General features: G+C 45.9%; 1 protein-coding gene and 1 long non-coding RNA gene across 4 annotated transcripts in view; both read left to right on the top strand.

Annotated features, from left to right (window-relative positions):
- Positions 1 to 465: 465 nt before the first annotated feature.
- rbpjb (recombination signal binding protein for immunoglobulin kappa J region b) overlaps positions 466 to 24127 on the top strand; it is a 29674-nt gene continuing 6012 nt past the window's right edge. The window contains exons 1-3 of one of the 3 annotated variants that reach the window (XM_052068070.1): positions 467 to 750; positions 20290 to 20328; positions 22624 to 22719. In XM_052068070.1, coding sequence (XP_051924030.1) covers positions 731 to 750; positions 20290 to 20328; positions 22624 to 22719 — 155 coding nt within the window. In that variant the 5' untranslated portion in view covers positions 467 to 730. Of the gene's footprint in view, positions 751 to 15412; positions 16450 to 20289; positions 20329 to 22623; positions 22720 to 24127 lie in introns of those variants that run through there. The other 2 variants (XM_052068088.1, XM_052068078.1) reach the window with 2 other exon arrangements.
- Positions 757 to 10798, top strand: LOC127602487 (uncharacterized). Its single transcript, XR_007962810.1, has 3 exons — positions 757 to 4534; positions 5342 to 9061; positions 10345 to 10798. It is a non-coding gene; the product is annotated as an uncharacterized LOC127602487 (long non-coding RNA).

Consider the following 24127-nt stretch of genomic DNA (forward strand, 5'->3'; position numbering starts at 1 on the left):
GCTGAGCAAATGTTTTAAAGGGGATTTAAAAGTATTTACACTCAGGGATGGTTTCAGTTCTGTTGGCAGATTTATTCCATTTGTGTGCAGCACAACAAATAAATGCAACTTCAATCAGTTTACATTGAAATACAAGAATTTTTATGTTCATATATATTTGACACATTCATGTTTGACAATAAAGTGGTGTTTTTCTTCTTTAAAGTATGTAACAATTAAACTATGCTAGTTGTGGGGAGTTGGGAAGGAGGAATGTCATTTCAATCCATCTCAGTGGTCGAATTGATTTGAGGCTTCGAGGCACCGCTGTATTTTCGAACAAAATGCACAAGCGCCTTTCTCCGCTGATTTACAACCGCGGGTACACACGTGGGAAAAGCAACGGGGACAGGTCTCGCGAGAGCGAGCGAACCCTTAGCGCTGGCCTATTGTGAGAGTTTTTGCAGCTCTCGCGTGATCTCGGAAGTTTCCCACGCCTGTTGTTGTGGCGTCTGCCCTTTTCGCTCACTCTCGCAGCGCTCCCCCCCTCGCCAAAGTGTGGCCTCCCCTTCTCTTGTGTCTCCTTACCCACCCCCTTTCTCCCTTCTCCCTCGTCCCGACACCTCCATTCGGCCTCTTGTTGTCTCGACGGATTGCCGGGGCTGCGGGGAGAGGCGCAAAAAAAAAGAAGAAGAAAGGGGGGAAAAAAGGATATCGCGAGTATTGGAGTTTTGGTGAGAGTTTGTGGAAGATGGCGCCTGTTGTGACAGGGTGAGTCTGAGATTCGGGGGCTTTCTTCGGGGAGTTCAAGTGAATCCGAGTCCTTCAGCGTGGCTCCGCCGCGTATTTGTGTGCTTTCGCCCGGCTCCGCGGGCACTTTTCCCGCTGCTGCGTTCATCGTACAACGTCGTTTCTTTGTTCCAATGTGTTAAGCGTCTTTTTTTTCCCCTCATTCTCACCCACTGTTTGCTGCGGTGTTCAGTGGGCTAGCCTCACGCGAGCTGTTAGCATGTGTGCTAGCCAGCTAATGAAAACGACAACAAAATCAAGAAAGACTCCCGAGGACACGCGCTGGAAAGTGTCCGACTAAAACGGCGTCCCCTCGGATTTGTTTTGCCCAATGTGCTCCCGAAAACTAGTAGGGGAAGTAGGGCTGCTTATGGGCAGTGAGTTGTCCGAGAATGGACGCCGGCTAGCAAGGTCCGAGTGAATCACGTTGCTTTGTAAACCTGATGAAAATATTGTCGTTTGCCCTAGAAAATTAGCCGACAAATCTGAAAATAATAACTTTATTCACGAAGAAAAAAGTACGAGATTAAAGTCAGATTTTTGGGGGGAGGGGGCAATCTTGTGACTGAGAATAAAGTTGTTTTTCTGTAAAAGAAAACAACTACTAGTCTTACAAAAATACTCATATTTTTTTTGGGGGGGGGGTAAAAAAGTAAAAATCTTACAAAACAGAAGTTGCTTTTCGAGAAAAACACGAGGAGTCTGATGAAATGGTAAACAAAAAGTGACGGGAAAATGTAGTTTTATGAAAATATAATCGTATTTGTATATGTCCAAAAATAAAGTACTTTTTCAGGAAAAAAGTATGAATCATACAAAATAGGGCGAAAAGTCGCAATTTTATGAAAATTAAGTGTTTTATTCCGGAAAAGGTAATAATCTCATCTGAATAGTCAGATTAAAAAAATCTGTCTCAAATTTTGTCTGATTTTATAAGGGGGGAAAGTAGCATTTTTTTTCCAAATATAGTCTGTTTTTAACAAAAAAATGTAACAATCTTGTGATGAAAAAAAAGTTTTTTTTTCTTTCTGATAATCTTACATGTGTTTTTATCAAGTACAACCGCTAATTAGAATTTCTGATTGTTTGAGAAAAATGTAGCTGTCCCACAAGAATAGGTGCTGTTCACATATTGGATGGTGACGTACTTTGAAGACAGCATTGGACCGGTCATATGAAAGTTATTGCATGTCTTTGCGACATGCATATTGCATGGGGCGTTATCGCGATGATATATTGTCCAGCCCTAATTTTTTTTTACATCACGTGGTGCTTGCAATGACATAATAACCCGATGGGCTCTGCTGTAGCTTGCTCCTTAAAATACTGCTGTTGATAAGTGGAACTTGCCATGTATACTGTGGGGAAAAAAACCCCTTTCTCTTTACATACCCTATAAAAATGACAAATGTGGCACACACCACTTGCTCACAGTCGCTCTGAATTTTGTGCTCAAAGCCTGCTCACCCAGTGCCACCAGGTAACACATCCGTGATACATTCACATGTCAGCATTGGGCTCCTAATGGGGAAACTTGTACTTGTGATTAATTGGTGGGAAACGCGCAACCCTTCATCGTGAAGGTGTCACATTTTTCCTTGTCGCTGGCGCTCGCGTTTTTTTGATGTTGTACAGACAAAGCTATATTGGATGATAATATGCTAGTCTCATTGAAACTGTCCGTTTGTGTTTATAGAAGTGTGTGTGCGTATGTGTGTGAGGGTTTTTTTTCAGTTCAGGGGGGGAGGGGCAGCATGTTAGAGGGCACTGGGGTCAGGTCTGGGTGGTGGGCCACCTGTCCGCATGATATCTCTTGCTGTGTTTTTTTGTTTTTGAGGGTAGAAAAGGGTTTTATAGATCATATTAGGACTATACAGAAAAGAAGGTATGTTTTAAGGAAAGTTTCGAGAAAAACAGGCTCACTCTGACAAGAAATGTATTTGAAACAGAAAAATACAATCTTATTAAGAGTTTTTTTTTTGCGGGGGGCTGGAAAGAAGTTGCACTTTTATGAGAATAAAGTAGAATTTTTGGTTGTGAATAGAGGCAGCAATACTATTCAAATATTGTATTATTTCAGAAAATAGAATCAGTCTTACAAATGTATTATTTTTTTAAGCTTGCGAGAATACGCCGTTTTATATCCACCCACCGAGAATAAAAAGGACCAATCTCGTGAAAAATATTGCCTATTTTTTTAATCGTAGAATTTGTACAAGAATAAAATTGCATTTTTTTTCTCTTTTCGCAGAAAAAAAGTTGCAGTCTTAGGAATACATTACTGAATAAAAATGGAACAACATTATGAAAATAAAGTGTTTTGCGGAGGGGGCGGGGCAACAGTAGCAACATGAAAATGTAGACCTATTTCTGGTAAAAAAAAAAAAAAGAAAATCAGCAATTTTATGAGAATAGTCTTCTTTTTTCCAGAAATCTAAAATCCTGCAGAAACAAAGTTGTTTTTATCGTTTTTAGCGCTGTACTTAAATCGCATACAGCTCTCGTTTGACCAAAAGAGCATCACATCACACCACAGTGCAGCTTGGCGGTGGCAGCACCATTTTTAGGGGCACTTTTAGTTCAGCTGTGACTAGGAACAGTTCCAAATCCTCATCACTGTTGGCACTAAACCTTAAGGCATCTGTCTACAGGAAAGCAACAAATGTCAGGAAAAGCCTACTAGAACGTTGAAACTTTAAGGTCTCATCAGCGATAGTTAAAATTGTGGTGTTTTTTGACTCCCAATTGACGTGAGTTTGAATGTGAATGGTTCATTCTGACTTCGGCGTGGGCCGATTGCCACTTTGGTGGTTTATCGTGTTTTTTTTAAAAAGCGGGGCCTTTCATTCCTTGCGTGTATACGTTTGTGTCAGCGTGCACTTCTGCGGTCGATTGGGAAGGTGGGTGCGGAGCTAGCAGTTTTGTGTGTGCGTGCGTGCGTCCATTTCCCATGGGTCCTCTCCGCTTGCCGGCTTCTCTTTTTCAAGAAAGGCGAGGTTCAGAGAGAGCAGCAGATGTCGAAGCGCTGACCTTTATGGTGGCAGAGGCTCGGCCCGGAGCTAAAAAGCCAGCGCCACAACAACCCCCCCACCTTGAGCGCCTTCCCCACCCTGTCAAAAGGGCTTGGAAGATGGCCGTACAGGAGCACATTCATTGGCGTCCGACCGTTAGCTCACTGTCACTGCGGTCCGAAGATTTATTGAGAGCGAATTGCCATTCATCTTGGTATCCATTAATTGTTATGACTGAAAACCCGAATCTGCCACTGCCTCGGGTTTCATGTTCAAATTTCCCGAGACCAAAGCCACTTGTCAGCAATGCAATGAATAATCAAATAACTGAAATAATTTGATTGGAGAAAAAAAAATGAAGCCAATTTCTGCCGCCGAACCATGAAGCAGGGGTGTGTATCAAGAGAGACTATGCACAAGGTTTGTGATCGTTTCACCCTTAAAAAACCAAGATAAAGTGCTATGTGTTCACTTGGAAAGCCAAACCTGTGTACCACAAAAGCAGTCTATGATCATGAATCAAAATGTAATCCTGATTTCAATTTTGGCCTCTCCATCTTTAAAACGTGTGCTTTAACTGTTAATGACTTCCCATTTGGAGTACACTGCAAAAATAATTGCACACATTGTATATTGAAAGACCAAGACGTACGTCATTTTCAAAACATCGTTGGTGCTAATGCTAAAAACAAAAAGTGAGACATGGACTTATCAGACTACAGAACGCTTTTGCACTTGGCACCATCATTAGGGCTGTTCACACGGCAAGATTTGGTCCGGGGCTGCCCCAGTAGAGCGTTCACACGTGCAAATTAGCTCCGGCGTAGCCCCGGAAAAGAGCTTATACCGGACCAAATTTGCTCCGGAGCAAATGCTCGTTTGCGAAGCAGCACCGGTGTAAATTTGCACGTGTGAACGCAACTGGGTTAAATTTGCTCCGGAGCAAATACTTGTGAAGAGTACATATGGCGAGAATACGTTGCTTTCGTGCTCTGTCGGAATTCCGTAATGTGTTGATTCATAACGACACAAGACTTGGCTAGTAACATCTTTCCTTTTGTAGGAGACTGGACTGTCTCGGAGTTGTTTGTTCCTTTTGTTGTTTGTTCACAACCCCCCGCCCTCCATAGAATTTATTTTGTAATTTCCTCTCTTGATTTTCTGTTTGGCGCATTAGTGTTTGCTTTTCTGAGTGTCATTGAAGTCATCGTTCATTTACGTTTTCTTGGGCGGTCACTCTCGAGCAGAAGGCACGGAAACCGAGAAGGAGAAAGGACGTGCCGGTCCAGTAGTCGCTTGAGTTGTGTATATACAGTACGTTTTTAAAAAGAACCAACACGACAGCTCGTTTGTTTTCTGTCGTTTTGCTCCGCTGCAGAAACTGCCGTGTGAACGCAAGTGGGGCAGCCCCGACCGACACTGTGTCGGGGCTGCCCCGCTCAGCGGCTTTGTTACGTGTGAACGCTCCACACAATTTGCTGCGGTGCAAAATGTATCGCAACAAAATATATCGGTGCAGCGCCGGAGCAAATGTGTGCCGTGTGAACGGCCCTTTCGATTAGCTCCGGCCCAGGGAAGCTGTTGACGTTTCTGGCTGTTGTTGATAAATGGCTTTCGCTTAGCATAGCATAGAGTTTGAAGTTGCCCCGACCGATGTCGCGCCCAACTGGATTGACCGACGTTGTTTTTCTGAAGTGTTCCTGAGACCATGTGATGATGTCCATGACACATTGATGTCGTTTTGTTGATCCGGTTCCGCCTGAGAGGTCACGAGCGTTCAGTGTTGCTTTTTTGACCACACTGCTTCCGTGCAGGGATTTCTCCAGATTCTCTGGGGCTTTTGATGATATCATGGACTGTAGATGATGACATGCATGTTTACCTTGAGAAACATTGCCTTTAAACTATTCTACTACTTTCTCACGCAGTGGTTCACAAAGCGGTGAACTTTGCCCCGGTTTGTGAATGACTCCTGTTCTTTTTGAGACAGTCATGGCACCCACCGGTTCCCAGTTAGCGTGTTCACCTGTGGGATGTTCCAAACAGGTCTTTGATGAGCATTCCCCAACTTTTATCTTTTTTTTTTGCCACCCGTACCAGCTTTTTTGGAACAGCCATAAAATTCTAAGGTGAGGGATTATTTGTTAAAAACAATTAAGTTGATCAGTTCGGACATTAACTACCATGGCTTTGTAGCGTACAAGTTCAGTTCAATACAGGTTGAACATGATTTGCAAGTCATTGTATTCAGTTTTGGTTTATTTTTAACACAAGGTCCCAACTTCATTGAATTTGGGTTTATTGGGTTAATTGGGTTTATCTATGTACATGTAGAAGTCATCCGAAAAAAGAAACTAACCCCGTCCCCCCCTGCCCCCCGCCGGACTTTAATGACTGGCTTCCATTTTTAAGTGATGTTGTGTTTCATGTGTTAATGTTACAGATTGACTTTCGAGCCGCTCAGCAACGCATGCTCGCCACCCAAGTGCAATAAAACCCTTTCTGCCATGACACGTGCCCCCCCCCCCCCAAAAAAAAGGAAACATGGAATCAATCTCCAGTGTTGGGAAAACCCCAATCGACTACACCTCCCACGGCGGACTGCACCCACTGCTATCGCGTCTAAGATAAGAATGGAGTGGCAAACAGTAGGAGCCACCCTGGAACGAGTGTTTTCTCACTTCTCAGGACGTTCGCCACTGTGTCATGCATTCAAAATGCATTTTGTGGTTTTATTAGGCAGATATTTATCTTTATTATTTTTTTTACCGGTGCTGTGAACCCTGGCATAGCCATGATTAGAAATTTGCACTCATCTATTTGCTGTCCCCCCTCAGCCTTGGCATGATCTGACCACGGAATGTTATTGGAGTGAATTGAGGCATTTCCTTTCAACAAAAACAGTGCTGCGATCTTGTGGCACCAATACACAATGAAATTTCTTTCGGGTGGTGGCAGTGACTTGTGGATTTTCACCATTCGCAGCTTGGCCATACCGTGTTGTACACGGTATCGAAACAGCCGATGCAGTTGAACCTCGTGACAACGTACCTCGAGGGACATAACGAATCTGTCTGTTCTAACTGTAAAACCATGAACGTGTAATACAGTCTAAACATATACACAAATTCGTGACTTTGAAATGTGAACGTTGTACGCTGAAACAAACCCGTGCCCTCTTTAAAGCGGCAAATTTTGTGAGACGCCCCTTCCGGGCTCCCTGAGATTGCATCTGTGCCTGTGTCACGTTGCCTATTATGTTCCGGTGACAGACAGCCACCCGACTGGAGTGAGCAAAACTGAGGCTACAGCAAACGCTAATGCTAGGAAACACGGCCAAGTGTGACTAATAGCCCTGAAATTGTGGATATTTCGGCTACCTGGTCGAGAACCAAGATGGAAATTGTTGCGTTCGCCAGACTTATTTGCCGTAAGCGGTTCCAAAAATTCCCCAAGTCACATTGTTAATGCGCCTAAAAGACACTCTCCCAAAAAGTATTTGATCGGGACATGGAAGAAACCACAAGGCATAGCCTACTCACGCTAGTTATTTATTCATGTTAATCAATTATAGATGTTATGAATGCATATCGGATTTCGCTGAGCGATACGGTTTTGACTGCCAGCTACCCTAATGCGTGGCGTGCAAATGTAATAAGTTGTTGCTCACAGCCACCGTTTCCTCTTCGCTCCTCGTCGAGTAAAGCCGGACAATGATTTTTTTTTGCAAGTCAGCCTGTGGGGACACCACCCCCGAGCGTTTACCCAGAGATGACGCCCCCCCCCCCACCCCTTGCCCCCCACCCACTCCTGCTCCATCATAAAGTGAGAGCGGTGCACAACAGGGAGTTCTCAAATGTCAGGAAAATAGTCAAGGAAAACAGCAGCGAAAAAAGGCGCGTTTGGTTTCCAGGAAAGGTGCACTGCTATCGGCGAAATGTTTCTCCGCATTGTGCGGTTGTTTAACTAAGGCCGCCGCGCTGTTTCACAGAAGAATCCGCCTGGTGGCATTCCTGCGGCCGTTGACGTCAGGAGCGTTTCTGGCGCTCCTTTAACAATCACAATGAAGTAACGGCCGCGGCTGTCGTTTTGCGGGACACTCCAGCGGATTGTGCTTACAAGAACAATGCGCCGGCGCTTGACACACTCTCGCGCATGTGGCCTTTGGTTTATCGCGGAACTATTTAACCTAAGGCCGTGTCCGCACACAAACGTGTTACCTCTAAGTAGCCGGACACACAGACACTAATGTCTAAAGAGCTGGCGACCATGTTAGTAAGTGGAAAATCGCCATTTTTGCTTCCCCCTGAGTCGTTGGCGTAACACAGTCTCGGGGTTCAAAGTTGCATTTGCATCGGTCGTTAGTTTTATTGTCGCGTAAATGGAGTCGAAGTCGCTCAGTTTTCCTCGCGTACGCTCTCGTTAACCCTGGCCGTAGTTTGAATGAAAAATGGGCCTTTTTGAGAATGTACGTTGCGGTACTTTTCTGCTGCCAGCAGCATTTCTCCCTCGGCCTATTGGCCCGGTGAACTTGTTTTCATACGGAGCGAAGTGGCTGTTCAGGAAAGATGGCTTGTTGAAGGGGAAACAATTTGCAAGAGCAACAACCCCCCCCCCCACCTTGACGGCTGAATGCCGAAACCAGACAACAGTTGAACTTCCACACGCATACACACGCGCGCACGGATTTGCCTCGTGCGAGTGAGTATCTTCGCTCACGAGCCGCTAAGTGTTTGTTTCCCGCCGGCTTTTGCGCGCGCGACTCGGTGATAATCCGGCCCGTCTGTCACGTTAACGGTCCGGTTTCACATAACGCCGTATTTTGACCGACCGGCATCGAATTTTGAACTCGAAATACGAATTGACTCTTAACTTTGGTGTCTCTTTGGTTCGATCTCTCTGTGGCCCCGGTACCAAATGGCACACGGTGGTTGGGCGCCGCTGTGTTACATTACAGGCTCGGCGGTGACATTTGTTGTCGGGCTTACAACATGTCGGGGGGGGGGGGGGGCAAAAAATAACTGCGCCTACGTTGTAATTAAAGTCCAAACAGTTTTGCAGATGGCGCTTGTGATGTTTCGGTGAGAGACGCAGCCAAGGCCACCGCACTCACTCATTACGAGGGAAGAGTTCCGCTTTGGTCAAGCCCGAGGGGGGGGGCGGTCGTGTGCTGCAAACGCATCAAACTGCTCGGGCCCGGGATTTCTGTTCCGTTCCCTTTGTGGCTTCAGTTTTGCCACCTGTGACACTTGAGTCATAAAGAGCAGCCACTCGTTCACCGAGTACAAGGCCAAAGTACCGTATTTTCACGACTATTCGACGCATCGTACTAATGGCCGCAGTCTCATTAATGCGTGACATTTCTGTATTTTACACATACACAGGACGCATCGTACGAATAGCCGCAGTTTTACAGTGGTAAAACATACGCCAGCTTAAACATACGGCATGCATGCGCGCACTCTAACACGTTAGCTTGAAGCATACGGTAGCATGCCAAGACATACAGATAAGATAAAAACACGTTTTTAAAAAGGCAACGAAAGCAGAACTGAGTTCGGGTGTATTTTATTTAGCCATCGTACAATGTTCTCACGTTTTTCGATCAATCATCACCCAGAAATCCATCAAAGTCCTCATCCTCTGTATCAGAAGCAGAGGACTGCACATCTCAGTTGTCATTGAATGCATCACATGCTAGTGTGAGTTGCTACGCATTGCCGAGCGGAAAGAAGGAGTAGCAACAGCAAAGTCAACATTTCTCTCGTGTGAAGCTTTCCCACATTTGAAAGTAAAGAACAGAGCGAAACATGGTGGCAGCGCGTGTGTGTGTAGAAAGAATTGAACAATTGTGCAAGTACCGTAATCCATCAAAAACGCAGCGTTCCCTCTCGTTGTTGCGCATTGTGGCGTAACTCGCCAAGCGCTGCCTCTCACTCTTTGTAAAGTTGTGTTTGCCACCGATCATCCATTGTTCCCATGCCGTTTGCAACTTTACTTTGAACGCCCGGTTGATGCCAATGTCCAGCGGTTGGAGTTCTTTAGTGAAGCCTCCGGGAATAACGGCAAGCTCAGAGTTCATTTGCTTGACTTGTTTTTTCACCGCTGCTGTGAGATGGGCACGCATGCCAAAAGCATAACCGGTGGCTTTAAGTTTGAACTGAGCTTCGTAGGCGTGTCTTTTTGTCGAATTTATTTTCAGGGGTTCTTAGAAACCAAAACCGGAGTAATTTTGCAACAATGCACATTGCCACACGCTATACAAGTGTTGGTACTGGCTTGAGGCGTCCACTTACACGCCCACCCTTCACCATTGGCGGACTAGCTTGTCTGTCCTCTCTCTCCCTCTCTCTCTCTCTCTCCCTCTCCATATATGTATATATACACGCCCACCCTTCCCTGATTGGCCGACTTCTTTCACAGTCACTTCCGCCTTTTCTCTATATAAACAGCGTGTCGGCTGTCAGTCAGATTTTGGAACTCGGCGCATATAAAGGACGCTCCGCACCATAAGGCGTCCTGTCCATTTTGGAGAAAATTTAAGACTTTTAATGGCGCCTTATAGTCGTGAAAATACGGTAGATTTTTACGGCGTCCGTGTTTTACTTTCCAGATTTCTTTTGCTGAAGATGATTTCATTTCACTTATCTATCTGTACTTTCTACTTTTTCCTTTGACCAAATAAAATGTTCAAATTCTGTGGATGATATCACATCTTAGGGGAGAAAAAAAATATTGTCTATTCATTATTTAGGTCCTTCACCTTTTCTCTTTGACAAACCGGCTCGTCACTATCAGATGGGACGCCGTGGGGCAGGCATGATTGGCCAGATCGATGATCCGGGCCGATATTTGGAATTTTGGCGATTATTGGCAGCTGCCTTTTTTTTTTTTGTTTTTTTTTTTTCAATTTCATTTAATGGCTGATAAAAGCTATTTTATTTTGGCTCTCTTCCTGTCTAATTGATTCCTTGTGCAGTGGGTAACAGTCGTAAAGCTGCATGTTTGCTCTGTCGTTTCGAGTCCAAGACCAAAATTTCAATCAATGTCAATCTACTATAACTCCCAAGTACTCGTAACATTACTATATAAGCCCTTTTATGCCATATGAACACAAATGGAAGCTGACTGGCCTTGAGGCTAAAGCTAACCGCTCCCAGATTGTCACAGTGCAGAGCTAATTTGCTACGCTGCTAAGTTGCTGCTAATATCGATTGAAAAATAGTGACACAAGTAAGGACTGAGTTGGTGGCAGTGATACAAATTGCTGTACACGGCGCAAAAACTGACGGCAAAGCACTGCAAGTGAAAGTCAGATCTTTAAAACATCAAAACTTGCTAACGGCTCCCATGTGTCGTAACTGATTTCCCTAATCGTAAAGCAGCAAGCGTTGGCGAGCGTTGCATCAGACATCATTTATGGAGAATGAAGTTCCAATTAGCACAGCGCTGTTGGATGTAAAATTGGGGATAAATATGGAGTTGCCCTCGTTCCTCCAGAGCAGCCCCCAGGAACCGCTGGTGTGAATCTTTTCAGACTTGTGGCGTTCGGAATAACTGACGCCAGCGAGGCTAAACGCTACGCTTTTCCAGCTTGTTTTCGTACTCTGGGACCGACGCAGACATATCAAGACCGGATCGCCTTGGTGGCCTGATATTTCCCTGCTCCACACGGCGATATAGTCCGGAGATGACAATGGAGGGGTGAGTCAAAAGGCCTCAGTGAATTGGCGGATGGGAAGGCCACAAATGCCAAAAACATGTTGACGCGGAGGTATAAAGACCACGAGTCGGTTCAAACCCCAAATCCATGGATTTATTCAAACAAAACAAAAGGTTTGGTCATGGATTTGATGAAGAGTTTGATATTGTAGGCCTCTAGTATGATTCATGGCGAATGTTTTTTCGCCACTTGGTGAGAACATTAGCAAACCTGTGGAAGCATTGTTTTAGCGGGAGAGTTGAACTAGCTTGCTCTTTGATTTAAAAAAAACCCACTTTTTTCCTTCTCGGTACAACCACAATGCAAGTTGATAGAGAATTTTTTTTGTGCAGAAAAGTTTTGGATCTGTATCCTCCTTAAGTACGGAATTTTGCTAACTCAGGCAGTTTGGTCCGTTTTTGATCAACGCTAAAAGGTTTTCCACGTGTACTACATTTACAAGTGTTTGGGTTGAGGTCAAAATTCAGTTTTTTCAAAACAGATTTACTCCCGCATTTGAATATCCCGCGACGCATACAGAGCATTGTGACACAAGTAGACGGAATTTCCGCTTGTTACATTCTACGTTGAATAAAACACATTTTACTTCTATCACTCGCCACCAGAAACGTTTCCTCCCCGCTCCAAAAGTGTGTGTTTTTTTTTTTAGCAGCGTCCCTGAGCTTCGCCGTGACTGTTTACGTCTGCTTTCGTAGTTCCGGCGAGTTGCACTCCAGATGGACGGATTTATACGCACGGATATGCGTGTCTTTATTCACACTGTGTCATCTTCACCGTCGAGATGGAAAATAACCCCGAAAAGACCACAGAGAAATCAATGTATTTACTTTGGCGAGGACGATGCACTTCGTCTACCACAAAAATGAAGATTTCCCACGGTGAGAGCAAGCGCATGCGCACGGCACAAACCGATACCTTGTTCGTTCGGGCGTAACCTGATCTCTTGTGTGTGTCCAAATATTTTAAATATTAATTTATTTTAATGAATGGATGATATTTGAAAAAGGTTAGTGACTGCATGTAAAAGGGAGTCCTTGACTTCTCATTCTGTAGGATCAAGAGCAACTGGTGTCTTGCTCTAGGACATTTTGACGTCATCACCGCAGCGTCTGGGTTGGCAAAAAAAAAAACATCTCCATTGAGCCCCCTCAACCCCCTTTTTGGGGGGGTGATTTTTGTGTCAAAGACACGAACGAGTGTTTAGTGGAAAGTCAATGGCGCGAGATTCCCCCGGTTGGTAAAAAGAGCGCCTCGCTCCCTCTGCCTTTCGACATGTTCGTGCTTCTCAACAAAAATGACTGCTGTCGTTTCATTTTTCTGGTGCATTTGAATGTGGCGCGGTTGAGCCCCGAGCCCTGAGGCTGCTTGGTGGGGGTTTTTCCCCCCTCCTTTTGTACAAACAAGGCAGTCAATGTTTAATTGAGTACAATGAGAATATAGATTCTTGGAAATATTTGACTGTGCCTAATAGTGCATCAATAAATGATGGCAAACTTCCCAGATGACCAACTGAGATTTCTTGGCATGTAGTTATTTCTGCCGTTTGATGTTCTCGGCTCTCCTCCTGTGGGTTTTTCTTCTAAAGATGCAAGTGTCAATAGCTCGCAGGCCCCCGCAACATGTTTCAGTTATCCATTAGCCAGCCCAAAGCTCCGGCTGTGATCCTTATAGCGGCCCGTGGTCTCGCGGAATCTTTTCCCGGTGCCAAAATACGAGCCTACCGGCGTTGCTGCGGTCGGTTTTCTCTCCCGGCGAGGTGCCCCCCCCCCCCCGGGTGCGCTCTGGTTCCAGCAGTGAGTCATCATCTCAGCCGTGAGTGAGAAGCGGGAAAAGTGAGGTTCATTCAGGGTTCAAGGACTCAGCGCTTCACACCCCCCTGCTCTTTCTTGAACCCCCACCCCCTCCACCCCTGCCAGCCGCCGAGCACATGACCCATCTCAACCCTTAAACCCCAACGTCTTTTTGTGGCCACATATTTTCCCCGATTTACAAGATCACCGCGTTCGCTGTTCAATTTGTCCCCTACCGGCTCGGAATGTTATCGGTGGTCTTAGCTAAAATGCCGCCTTACAGGTTGCAACATAGTTGTAAGCGCCTCCGCATTTGTCGAGGCCCCCGGGGCAATATGGTGTTCTCCTGCTATTGCGTGCTTAATCGACCGCGGCCCTGCAGAAATCCGCACGGCATTGCGTAAAATCGGCCTTTTATCGCAAACGTTGTCCCCGATTGACTTTTCAGATATTTATTAAATGCCAGAACAGTCAAACGTCGATGAGGACGGAAAGAAATCGCAAGACGGTGGAAGTGGGACAATTTTAGGCACCTCACGATCGGCCTGAATGTTTCGCCATAAGTTGTAGAGAGTGTGATCGTGAGAAAACATTACGCGTTTCAAGGGTGAATGATGAACAGTGTTTAAAAAAAAAAACCCAGACAGATTGGCAACTCGAGCCATGTGGTCAGTCTGCGTCGCTTAGGTTGCCTTGTCTAGTTGGTGAATGGGCTAGTTCACAGGAATCAAACTCGAGGCTTGGGTGCCAGATCTGGCCCGCCATATCCTTTTATGTGGCCCGCGAAAGCAAATCAAATGCTATCAACTCCCATGGTGCTTGCTAAAATCTCCACTCAAATTTTTAATTCTCATCTGTAATAGTAAGAGAGATATTGTAAGCATCTTCTTGTGTCAACCCCCCCCCCCCCCCTACAGTAACTGCAACAATACTTGAATAAACCATTACTCCTGAAATGTGGCCAAAAATGAGTTTGACGCCCCGGGTGTCGTTCAGAGCAGACAATACAAACAAACCACATTTCTTTACATTTTTACATTCTCGCGATTTTGGGCTTGAAATACGTCTCGTAAGCTTAAAGGTGTTTGACGCGTATGTGATCTCGAAATATCGTGGCGTTTGCCTGATAGTGGGTGAGTCTGCGACGGCCTTCCCCATGAGCTGGTGTCACTGTAGCTCACTGTGCTTGAACGGGGTATACACACACACACACACACACAAAAACCCCCTTTGTCCTCAGTCTCATTGTTGTAAAATGATTTTATCTCGGTATTTTGTTGATCTTATTCTGGAGGTGACTTTGTTCATGCTTCTGATTGGTTAAAACAACCTCTTGCCTCTGGCTAATAGTTTACCGTTAATGTGTCCGGTTAGTGCTACGTTGACCGTGTGCCAGGCCAAGAGGAGTTCTTCAGAAGTCTGTCCGGAGACCATATGGAGTGTGCGGTCAAGAGGGAGAGAGCGTTGGAGAGAAGGAAAATGAGGGGGAGGGAGAACGGGGGAGGCCTTTCTTTGGCTTTTCTGCCTCTGTCATTAAGGTCTCCCATGTCAAAGCCAGATGGAGCTGGTGCCTTATGTGCAAGTGTAAGTGCAGACTGCGACCCACCCAACGACACGCACGCACACACACACAAGCGGAGTCCCTGCCCTTGGTTTTCGCCGCCAAGCGGGGCATCTCAGGCCAGCTTCCAGACCGCAGCCATCTGCACTCAGTTAGCCAGAAGGGTCAGGCGTCTCATCAGCAGTCATCGAACGGGCTCGGCCAAGCGCGTCTGCTCGTGCGACACTTCACTTACCCGTTTGGATCCTCATCAAGGCTCGCCGTTGTCTGATGTCATCATCTCTTTCCTCTGCTGCTGTCAATTTTTTTTTTTTTTTTTTTTGGCGGCCTCATTTACAGAGGCTGAAAAGTTGAGGGGGAAAGCACTTGTGATGCTTCCGTGTTCCGGTTTGTTCCGGAATGCCCATTGTTTTTTTGGCAATGGGTGTATTTAAACCCATCTAGATACTACATGTCAATGCTTTCTATTGCTGAAAAAAAATTCATCATCATTCATCATTGGAATTGAAATCAACATCGTAGTGTAGTGAAATGCAATTTTCAAATCACAAAGTGATTCGGGGGTGGGAGGGGAAAAATCAATAAAAACCTCAGTTTCATTTGGGTCAGTCGGTAGTCTGGCTTTTTGAAATATTTATTCGTGCTGCAACTCATATTTCATTAATCAAGTTAATCTGTCAATTGTTTTGTCATGTAATCCCATTTAAAAACAACCGGTTATTAAGAAAACTGTACATCTGCAAAAAAACCCATAAGTGATTCAGTCATCAATAGATTATTGAAAATAATTTGCGATTTTAATTTGCTAATCAATTTGTGTGCGCATATGAAGTTCATAATGCATTCTGATCTCTGCAGCTAACAACTACAACGCACTAAATATCTGTTTGAATTGGCCGAGCAAGCAGTTCATGCAAGTCCCATCATGCACTACAGTAGCTGGTTCAATGCCATGCACAGGAATGCTCGCTGTTGTTCAATACTCACTCCGCATCCCGTGAGTTCAAATCTGCGTCGACTCGTTTTCCTTGCAATGTTGCCCTCCTCGTTCCCACTCTCCGAGTCACGAACGGCTGGCAAAGAGGCAAGATTGTGGAGTAATTTTCTTTAGGTGCGCTTCTGGAGTTGCTGTGCCCGGGTGGCCACGAACGGAGGGCACACGCCGGGATCGCCTGTGCCACGTGCGACGCCAGCCCGGGCACGCGTCGCCGTTGTCCCGGTCGCCGTCTTTCCCACTTCTGGAATTTTCATCCTTCTCATCGAGTCCATTTGCTTCGGAGACGAGTTTAGTGCCCCGACTTGGCTGCCCTCCCCGCGACACTTTTTTTTCCTCTCTGTGATTTATGATGCCGCCAAAAGATGTATGCGTCCATGTTGCAGAATATAACAAGCCGCATGGGCATTTATTTGATTATCCAACTAGTGTGCTCAACTGTCCGCATACCGCGAACGGATGCTCATTTTGCTCGCTAGTAAGGCAATTTGTATCTTGGGACTACAATACTCGTAGCTGCTATTTCACAGTTTTGCCTTCAACGTAGTTTGTACTTATTCTACTAGTCTGTCCCCGCACGAAGGCAGTAGTGAAAAAGCATCGTGAGTCATTCATTATTGTTACAGATGTGTGCTCAAGAACTAGAACGTGCGATCTACTAGCGCGCAGAAATGTCATGTGCCGATTGGAAATTTCTTCCTGTCATTCGTTTTACCATTGAAGTGCTTGATGCATGACAAATTTTCTTTCGTTGTACTTGTAGAATGTCCTTCTCACCTTGAGCAGTGTTGGCTAACTAGTATTATGTAGTGGTTGTACTGGTGCACACCAGTTGTTCTGATGTTGGACAGAAGTGGAAGGGAGTAGCGATTTTAAAAAAATGTCACAAGTGGTGTACCAGTGCACGCTAGTTGTTCTTGTAGTCCACCCAAGTCGTTTTTTTCTTGTGCACTTGTTACTAATAAAATGATGGGTTCTAACTAGTAGAATTTCACGCCATGATTAGTTCTAGTAGCATGCAATTGTCAAGTCGTGTACACTTTTGTCTCATTCGAAACATGAAGGTTTTACCATTAATGGCGCACAGAAAACTCACAGTATTGTGGGGGGTTTACAAATAAAACACCCCGTTCGACTCGTGTGCTTAAAATTCAGACTAAAGACGACTACTCGGAGCCGAGGAGGTCTGCTGCAGTATTGTTTTTTTTTTTTTAATGCCTTAATTGTTTGTTATGCAACCCATGCGACATCACAACGCAGGTATTCATCGGCTGGTCGCTCACGGGCTAGAATTTCAGATAAGATAAGAAAACCTTTATTTGTCCCACAATGGAGATATTTGCAATCTAAAGCAGCAAAATTGAAGGGAGAAAAACGAAGTATTGCATGCACAAAATAACTAAATAAGAAAAATGAACAGTACACAGTACAGAATGCAATATAAAATATAAATATAGATACAAGCATATACGCAACTGCATATATGCTGCATAAGGTGGCTGTACTATTGACAATGGGTGAATGGGGTACGTCCAGGTTTTCACATGTTTGTTCAGCGGCCTGACAGCAGTCGGTAGGAACGAGCGGCGGTACCTCTCCCTCTTGCGGCTTGGATGTAACAGTCTCTGGCTGTAGGAGCTGCCCGGTGCTATCAGGGTGGACTGGAGGGGGTGGGAGGGTCTGTCCATCATAGCTTTTAGCTTGGCTAGCATCCTCCTGTTGACCACCTCCTCCAAAGTGTCCAGGGAGCAGCCCAGGACACAGCTAGGCCAGTCTCTCTCTGTCCCGGGCTGAGATGCTGCCTGACCAGCAGACATTGCCATCGTGGATGGCCGAAGCCACCAGAGAGTCATAGAAGGTCTTATGGAGTGACCCCTGTACCCCAAAAGACCTCCGTTTCCTGAGTAGGAAGAGCCTCTGTTCCTTCCTGATCAGGGCATCCGTGTTGGTAGACCAGTCAAGTTTATTGTTGAGAAGAACACCCAGGTACTTGTAGGAGGTCACCCTCTCTATCTCCGTACCCTGGATATTCATCGGTCCAGGTGAGGGCTGTTTCATGCAAAAATGCACAACCAACTTGCAGGGTTTCCCAAGATTGTTGAACATTTTGCATGGCGAGACCTGTTTTTCCACCCTGCCGTGCTTTAAGGACAACCTCCATCCAGTTGCTTTTACGCCGTATTCTGGTTTGCCTGGATAATTTTCACTGCTTTGGCTCACGTCGTCAAAAATGATCACTGTACCTGTCGGATTCAAATCGGACCTTTTTGTTCTATTTTCACATGGCGGTTGGTGTCACGGAATAGTCCCGTGGCTATCACGGGATGGGAGTGGCATGTTGATGATGAGGTGTGCCGCCACTACGAGGATCTGCTACCAGCCCTCGAGCAAGGAAACCAAACACTTTCTTTTAAGCCGCAGCGCTCCTTCTTCCGTGAGTCTCGACAGGCTTTCAGAGTAAAACGTCAGTTTGTAATCCAGATCTTGCCAGTTCCCTGTGTCATCGCTCTTGTCAAATGCTTTATTTTGACCTCATCAAACCTCTGATCCGCGCTCCTTTTGTCTCTTTGTGTCAGAAAATGAACAACGTACACCGAACCTCTTGTTAATCCTCTGGGATAGATTCCAAACACACCGACAGTCGGTGAACATCCAGGATATGAAGACAAACACAGCTAAAACAAACACATTTAATATAAAACATGAGACAGTTGAGCATATCAATTCAAAAACAACTAAAATCACTAAAACAAGGGCTCAAGTCTCGTGCCGTGTGGAATGCCAAGAAATAAAACTGGCGTTTTGAGCAATGCAGAGTGAAGCAGCTTGTCAAATGTGCACCAGCAAGTCATTCCATCGTTTGAAACTCGCGGCGACACAAAAAAAAAAAAAAGCCAGAGGGGTGCAACGATCGATCGGCCAGATCGGGATCTGCACCGATTACTTCATTTTAGGGGATGTGTGACGTTCTCTGCCATTCTCGGCTGCGCAGGCCTGAAAAAGTTTGACGCTGTCCTCTTTTGCTGTGCGATGACTAATCAGCGTTTCGCTTTTATTTGAGAGAACAACTTGACGTGTTGTTAACACAACCTGTTTGTATTGTTTAACGGGTATTGTACAATGTTTCACAATACAAGATTGGAGCATTGACGGCGTGGGCTGTTGCGTGTGCATAAAAAAAAAATCGGGATCAGCAGGTCGGGCTTTTTAAAGATCGTGAACGGCGCACCCTGAGAAATCAGAACATTAAAATTTCGGTCACCTTTTCATTTTCCGCTGCGTCTATGAAGGCGATGCATGGAGGGCTGGCCCCATGAAAACGCGGATCTTATCAGGTCAGCTACAAAAGACTATTCAGAGTTTACCAAAAACACCGGGAGAATCGGCTGTGGTTTATACCTCGGAAAAACTGCAGTTTGCAGCACCTTTGCAACTCTGCCCCTTTTGGTTTCCTGTGTTGGATCCTCTTATGCAGAGTACACAGACCCCCGTAACCTCTTTTCAGTTGTTGTTCTCTTTGTGAAATGTTGTCATGCCACAACATGCTGCTTACAACACTGTCTCAGTAGGAAAGTAGTACAATATCGCAATTGGAGTCAAGAAAGTGTGTATTGAAGCGAGACAACTGTAGACAACCGTTGCATGTCAAAGAGGAACTTTAAACTATTAATACACGTCTTCGAGGCAGGGGAGTTGTCAGTCTCGGAGGGGATTGAGGATGGGGGGGGGGCAGGGGTTCTCAGCAGCGTTCAATACTTCCTCACAATCACTTTGGGAGTGCCTGTGTGAGGTCATAACGTTGATAGGAAATGTATTGCTGCCTGAAATCAAAAGACAGGTTGACGGATTCCCGCATCCGCCTCACCTTGCGCGTTCCCAGCAGAAACCCAGTCCTCCACCCCCCCCCCCCCCACCCTCCCTCCTCTGGTATCCATTAGCTTCCAAAGGCATCCGCGCTCCACTGTGGGAACCTTATCGATCGCCCTCGTTTTTACAGCGATTCCAACCAATCGCGGCTTTCTCGTCTTTCCACCGAGTCTCCCTCTGATTGTCTTGCCAAGATTCCTAACCACCACTGGAGGGGTTTGCAGGGGAAGAGGGAGGGAAGGGGGGGGGGTCACTGTACCTCCAATGGAATGGATCCACATTTGTGCATGTTCACATTCCTACGTTGACAATGATGTGAGTCATGGCGCTTGAGGCAGAGCGTTGTCATTCTCCAAGACCAAAATTTCATATCATGACCAAATGTAACGCGATTTGTGTCCCGCATGTAAATCCCCCCCCCCCCCCCCCCCCCCCCCCCCCCCGAAGCACCGCTGACAAACGTGGCCGCCCTCTGCCGTGGCACCGCGTGTTCTCCACGAGGCAGCTATGCTCTGCGGTCAGCATGAGTTCTAATAGCAGCCCGCCATTGTGTTTTTTGTGTCTTCTCGCTTCAGGAAGTTCGGCGAGCGCCCTCCGCCACAGCGCCTCACCAGGTGAGACCACGCACGCGTTGCATGCTTGCTTCATATTGTTCTCCATATTACTTTTTGGAATGACACTTACTTAGTTTGCGTGCATGTTTGTACGAGAGAGAGATTGTAATGTGAGTGAGAGTGAAACTAAAGTATGCATGAGACAGACACGTTCGACAAGGTTTGTGCCTTTTTGAGACTTTAAGGTGTGTGCGTTTGTGAGAAAGACGGAGAAAAAAAAATACCAAGGTGATTGAGAGACTGTAAGGTTGTGCATGTGCATAGGAAGAAGAGAGACTGAATTGTGTGTGTGTGTGTGTGTGTGAGTGTGTGAGTGAGTGAGTGTGTGTGTGAGTCTGCACCTCTGCGCATGCAGACTCACTCGCAGTGCAAATGTCGGGCATTGTGTTTTCAGTCCTGACAGGGCTTCCCCTAAAAAGCCCCCGCAGGACTTTTACTTTTAGCTGCCCGCGCTTCCGCCTGACTGAAAACAAGGTGACGCAAGTGTGATATCCACGAGCTGTGAGACAAAGCTTACATCGAGTTATATTTCACTGCGTCCTGTGACGCCGTTTCGATCGCGCTCGCCGTGTTTCCTCGCAAATTTTTGTTTTCCTCCGGCGATTAGATCAAAACTCTGTGGTGCGCTCTGAGCAGCGGTTGGCTACTTGCAAAGATGACAGAGCTTCCGCCGGGGCCGTCTCGCGGCGGCATTCTACGGTTTCCCGTGATTGCTGCCGCATGCGAGACTTCGAATCCATTAACGTTTTTTTACAGGATGCAGCGAGGTGGATGTCGGCGCTAAAAACGGCTTGGCGGATGACGGCGAGATATAAAAACCCGCTGTGAGTGAAAGCTTAATTGCGTAATAGAGAGGGCCGCGCTTTTACGTCTGGAAGGGGCCCCCCCCCAGAGTTGGGCCTGACCTAACTTTGGCTTATTTCAACGAAATGAAGCTGGGCCAAATTCTTGTGGCACTTATGGCCATTACCAGGATCACTTTACACGCGGTCAATATTTAACTGTGTAAAGAAATCTGATGAACTCGTAATAACAACATTAAATATTCAGTGGCATTTGGAAAATGACACCATGGGGAAGGTCCGGGCGGTGAATCAATTTAATCGATTCATTTATTTGTCAGGATCTTTTTTTTTTTTTCTCGGCTCCTGTAGTTGCACCCCTAACTGCTTGTACTAAAAACATTGTTGCGGCCAGGCGGAACATGAGCCATCGCATCCCGTTCTTTTACAGTCCGACGGAATGACTTGATGTCTGGCGGAAAGGGAAGAAGACGAACGACAAAGACGAGCACTCGCGGCAGCAAATGGATTCGTCCGTTCGTGGATCGAACATCTGATGGGGAATTTTAACAACTTTTACAAATAATACCGAAACATCGAGCAGCTATATTTGCGTCTGTACATACGGTGGATATACAAGGCAGAAATACGAATGCCTTGTCTCTTTCGTGTTAACTACAAACACGAGAAGTGCATCAAAAGAACTACAAGGCTGCTGCTTGAATATTCCGGATGTTAGAAAATAAAATTGGCCTACATAGCTCTAATTCTGCCTGTTTGGTTTGTGGTATCAATGTTTTAGTGTCGGAACATTTACTAAGCCGCGGTTTGAACGAAAATACAGATGCGATACTGGTTTCGGTGAACCCAAATTAACATTGTGAGCATACTTACTCAGGGACTGCAATTGGATTGTCTTGTTGCCCTGCTCTAAATTTTCCCGATTCCTTTTCAACCGGATCAACCTTAATCTCCTTCAGCGGCCCCCCCTCCCCCTCGTTCCAAAACGGCCCCTCCCGCACGCACTGTGAGGGGCCCTCTTGGTTACCATAACAAAGGCCCCGTCTAACCCGAGCGTGTGGCGTGGAGTCGCGAGGCAGAGTGGGAAGCGCGAGCGTGTCAGGTGTCACTGACATCTGCGCCTGAGCGAGGGGGTGCGTTGACGGCCGCGCGCGTCGGCTCCTACCCTTTCCCCTTCCCAGCCGGTCGTCAACGGTTCAGCTCAGTGTTCCCCCGCCGCCCCCTCCGTCTCCATCCTCGAATGGACCCAGCTGGAGGGAACGAGCGTAGCTGTTTTTGGCTGCGGCGGCGTTAAAAGGGGGGGTCAGTGTGAGTGTACAATATGCACGCGTGTTGCTCTGTAAAGTGAATCTTCGCATGGGCTACCACCTCAAATCGTCGAACCCCCCCCCCCCCCCCATTTTTCAGAATTGCCTGTATGGCGAGTTTAACTCTAAATATGCCCCCCCCCCCCCATTCCCCGCTTTCTGTCTCTCCTGTGTTGCCATTCCAGAGAAGCCATGAGGAATTACCTGAAGGAGCGAGGGGACCAAACCGTCATGATCCTGCACGCCAAGGTTGCACAGAAATCGTACGGCAACGAGAAAAGGTGAACGGTCCCGTTCTCGTATCGGCCCGTTTACCTTGGGAAGTCCGCCTCGGGGACGGACGGCCTCGGGAGAGTCCAAATTCATTTTTCCGGGGTGCAGCTTCTGAAATGCGATTTATGACCAATGAGGCACATGGAACATGACAAGCGTTTCAAGAAGAACTAGTCAAAGTACTTCAAGATCCAAATGAGTCCTGGATAGGAAGCGTCACTTGGTTTATGAAACGGAGTCGTTCCATTTGCCCTCACTGTCGGTGCGTGGGCGCCCTCTGCTGGAGGCAAAGCCTGCAGTTCGCTTTGGTCACACCAGGCTGCAGGTGTCGCATTTGTTTTCATGGAGGACTGCTTCACAGTTTTGATTGGTCTCAAGAGGGCCACAGTTAACTGTGGCACCAGGCAGTCATGGGGGCGGGGGGGTTGTTTGACCACTATATTTTGTTAAATGTCTTGTTCACTTCAATTCCTCGTCGTGCTAGAGTTTTTTTTATTTTTTATTTTTTTTAATGTGGATGATAGAAAGCCAAACACAGAATACCTCAAAGTACTAGTTTTTTTGTTTTGGTAGTAGAATGCTGCAGGTAAAGGCGTAAGAATTTGCGGAGAAACCCACATTTGTTGTCATCATTATATTAGTCAGTATACCATCGGTTGTGCCAAGTGTTTAACACGAACAAGAAACTGAAGAAACCAATGTGGTCTCATCGTTTTGTTTTGTTTTGTTTTGTTTTTTTTCCCATGACCGTCAATGTGTCACTGTAATGTAACACTATGCCCAAAATCAACATTGCAATTTAATGTCATTATGTCTTCACGGTCCTCAGCCCATGTATTTTTTTTTTTAAACGGACACAAGCAATAAACGAATGTGTTTTACATTGAACAATGTCAGATTTATCAGAAAATTGGTGTTAAAACCACAAATTAATATGAAAGCCAGTTTATTTAGCGACTTCACTTGGAGCTGACAGCGACAGCGTGACAAAATTAATTCTCACGAATAAATCTGGCATAAATGTCACAAAGTCAAAATCCCGATAGAATATAACCAAACAAAAAGATGAAAATTTCTCCCAAAACCCGATGCACGAGGCACTAAAACCTTTTTAAAAATCAATGCCCAAAATTTTTTTTTAGGGAGGACACATAAATCCATCGCTGATTAAAATATGCCATTGACCAGTAGAATGCTGACAAATCTGTCACTTTGTCACTTGTTTCATGCTATAACGAGAAGTGAAGTGTGTGTCAAAATTTCCCTGCACTAAAGCACTGAAACTATTCGGACACGACATATGGAAATAAAGTACACGAGAATGTAAAAAAAAATAATAATAGTAATTGATAATTAATTAATTACTTAATTGTTGTTGTCCGGCCAACAGCAACCCCCCCCCCCCTCCCCCAAACC

Source organism: Hippocampus zosterae, chromosome 1, assembly GCF_025434085.1.
Source record: "Hippocampus zosterae strain Florida chromosome 1, ASM2543408v3, whole genome shotgun sequence".
NCBI lineage: Eukaryota > Metazoa > Chordata > Actinopteri > Syngnathiformes > Syngnathidae > Hippocampus > Hippocampus zosterae.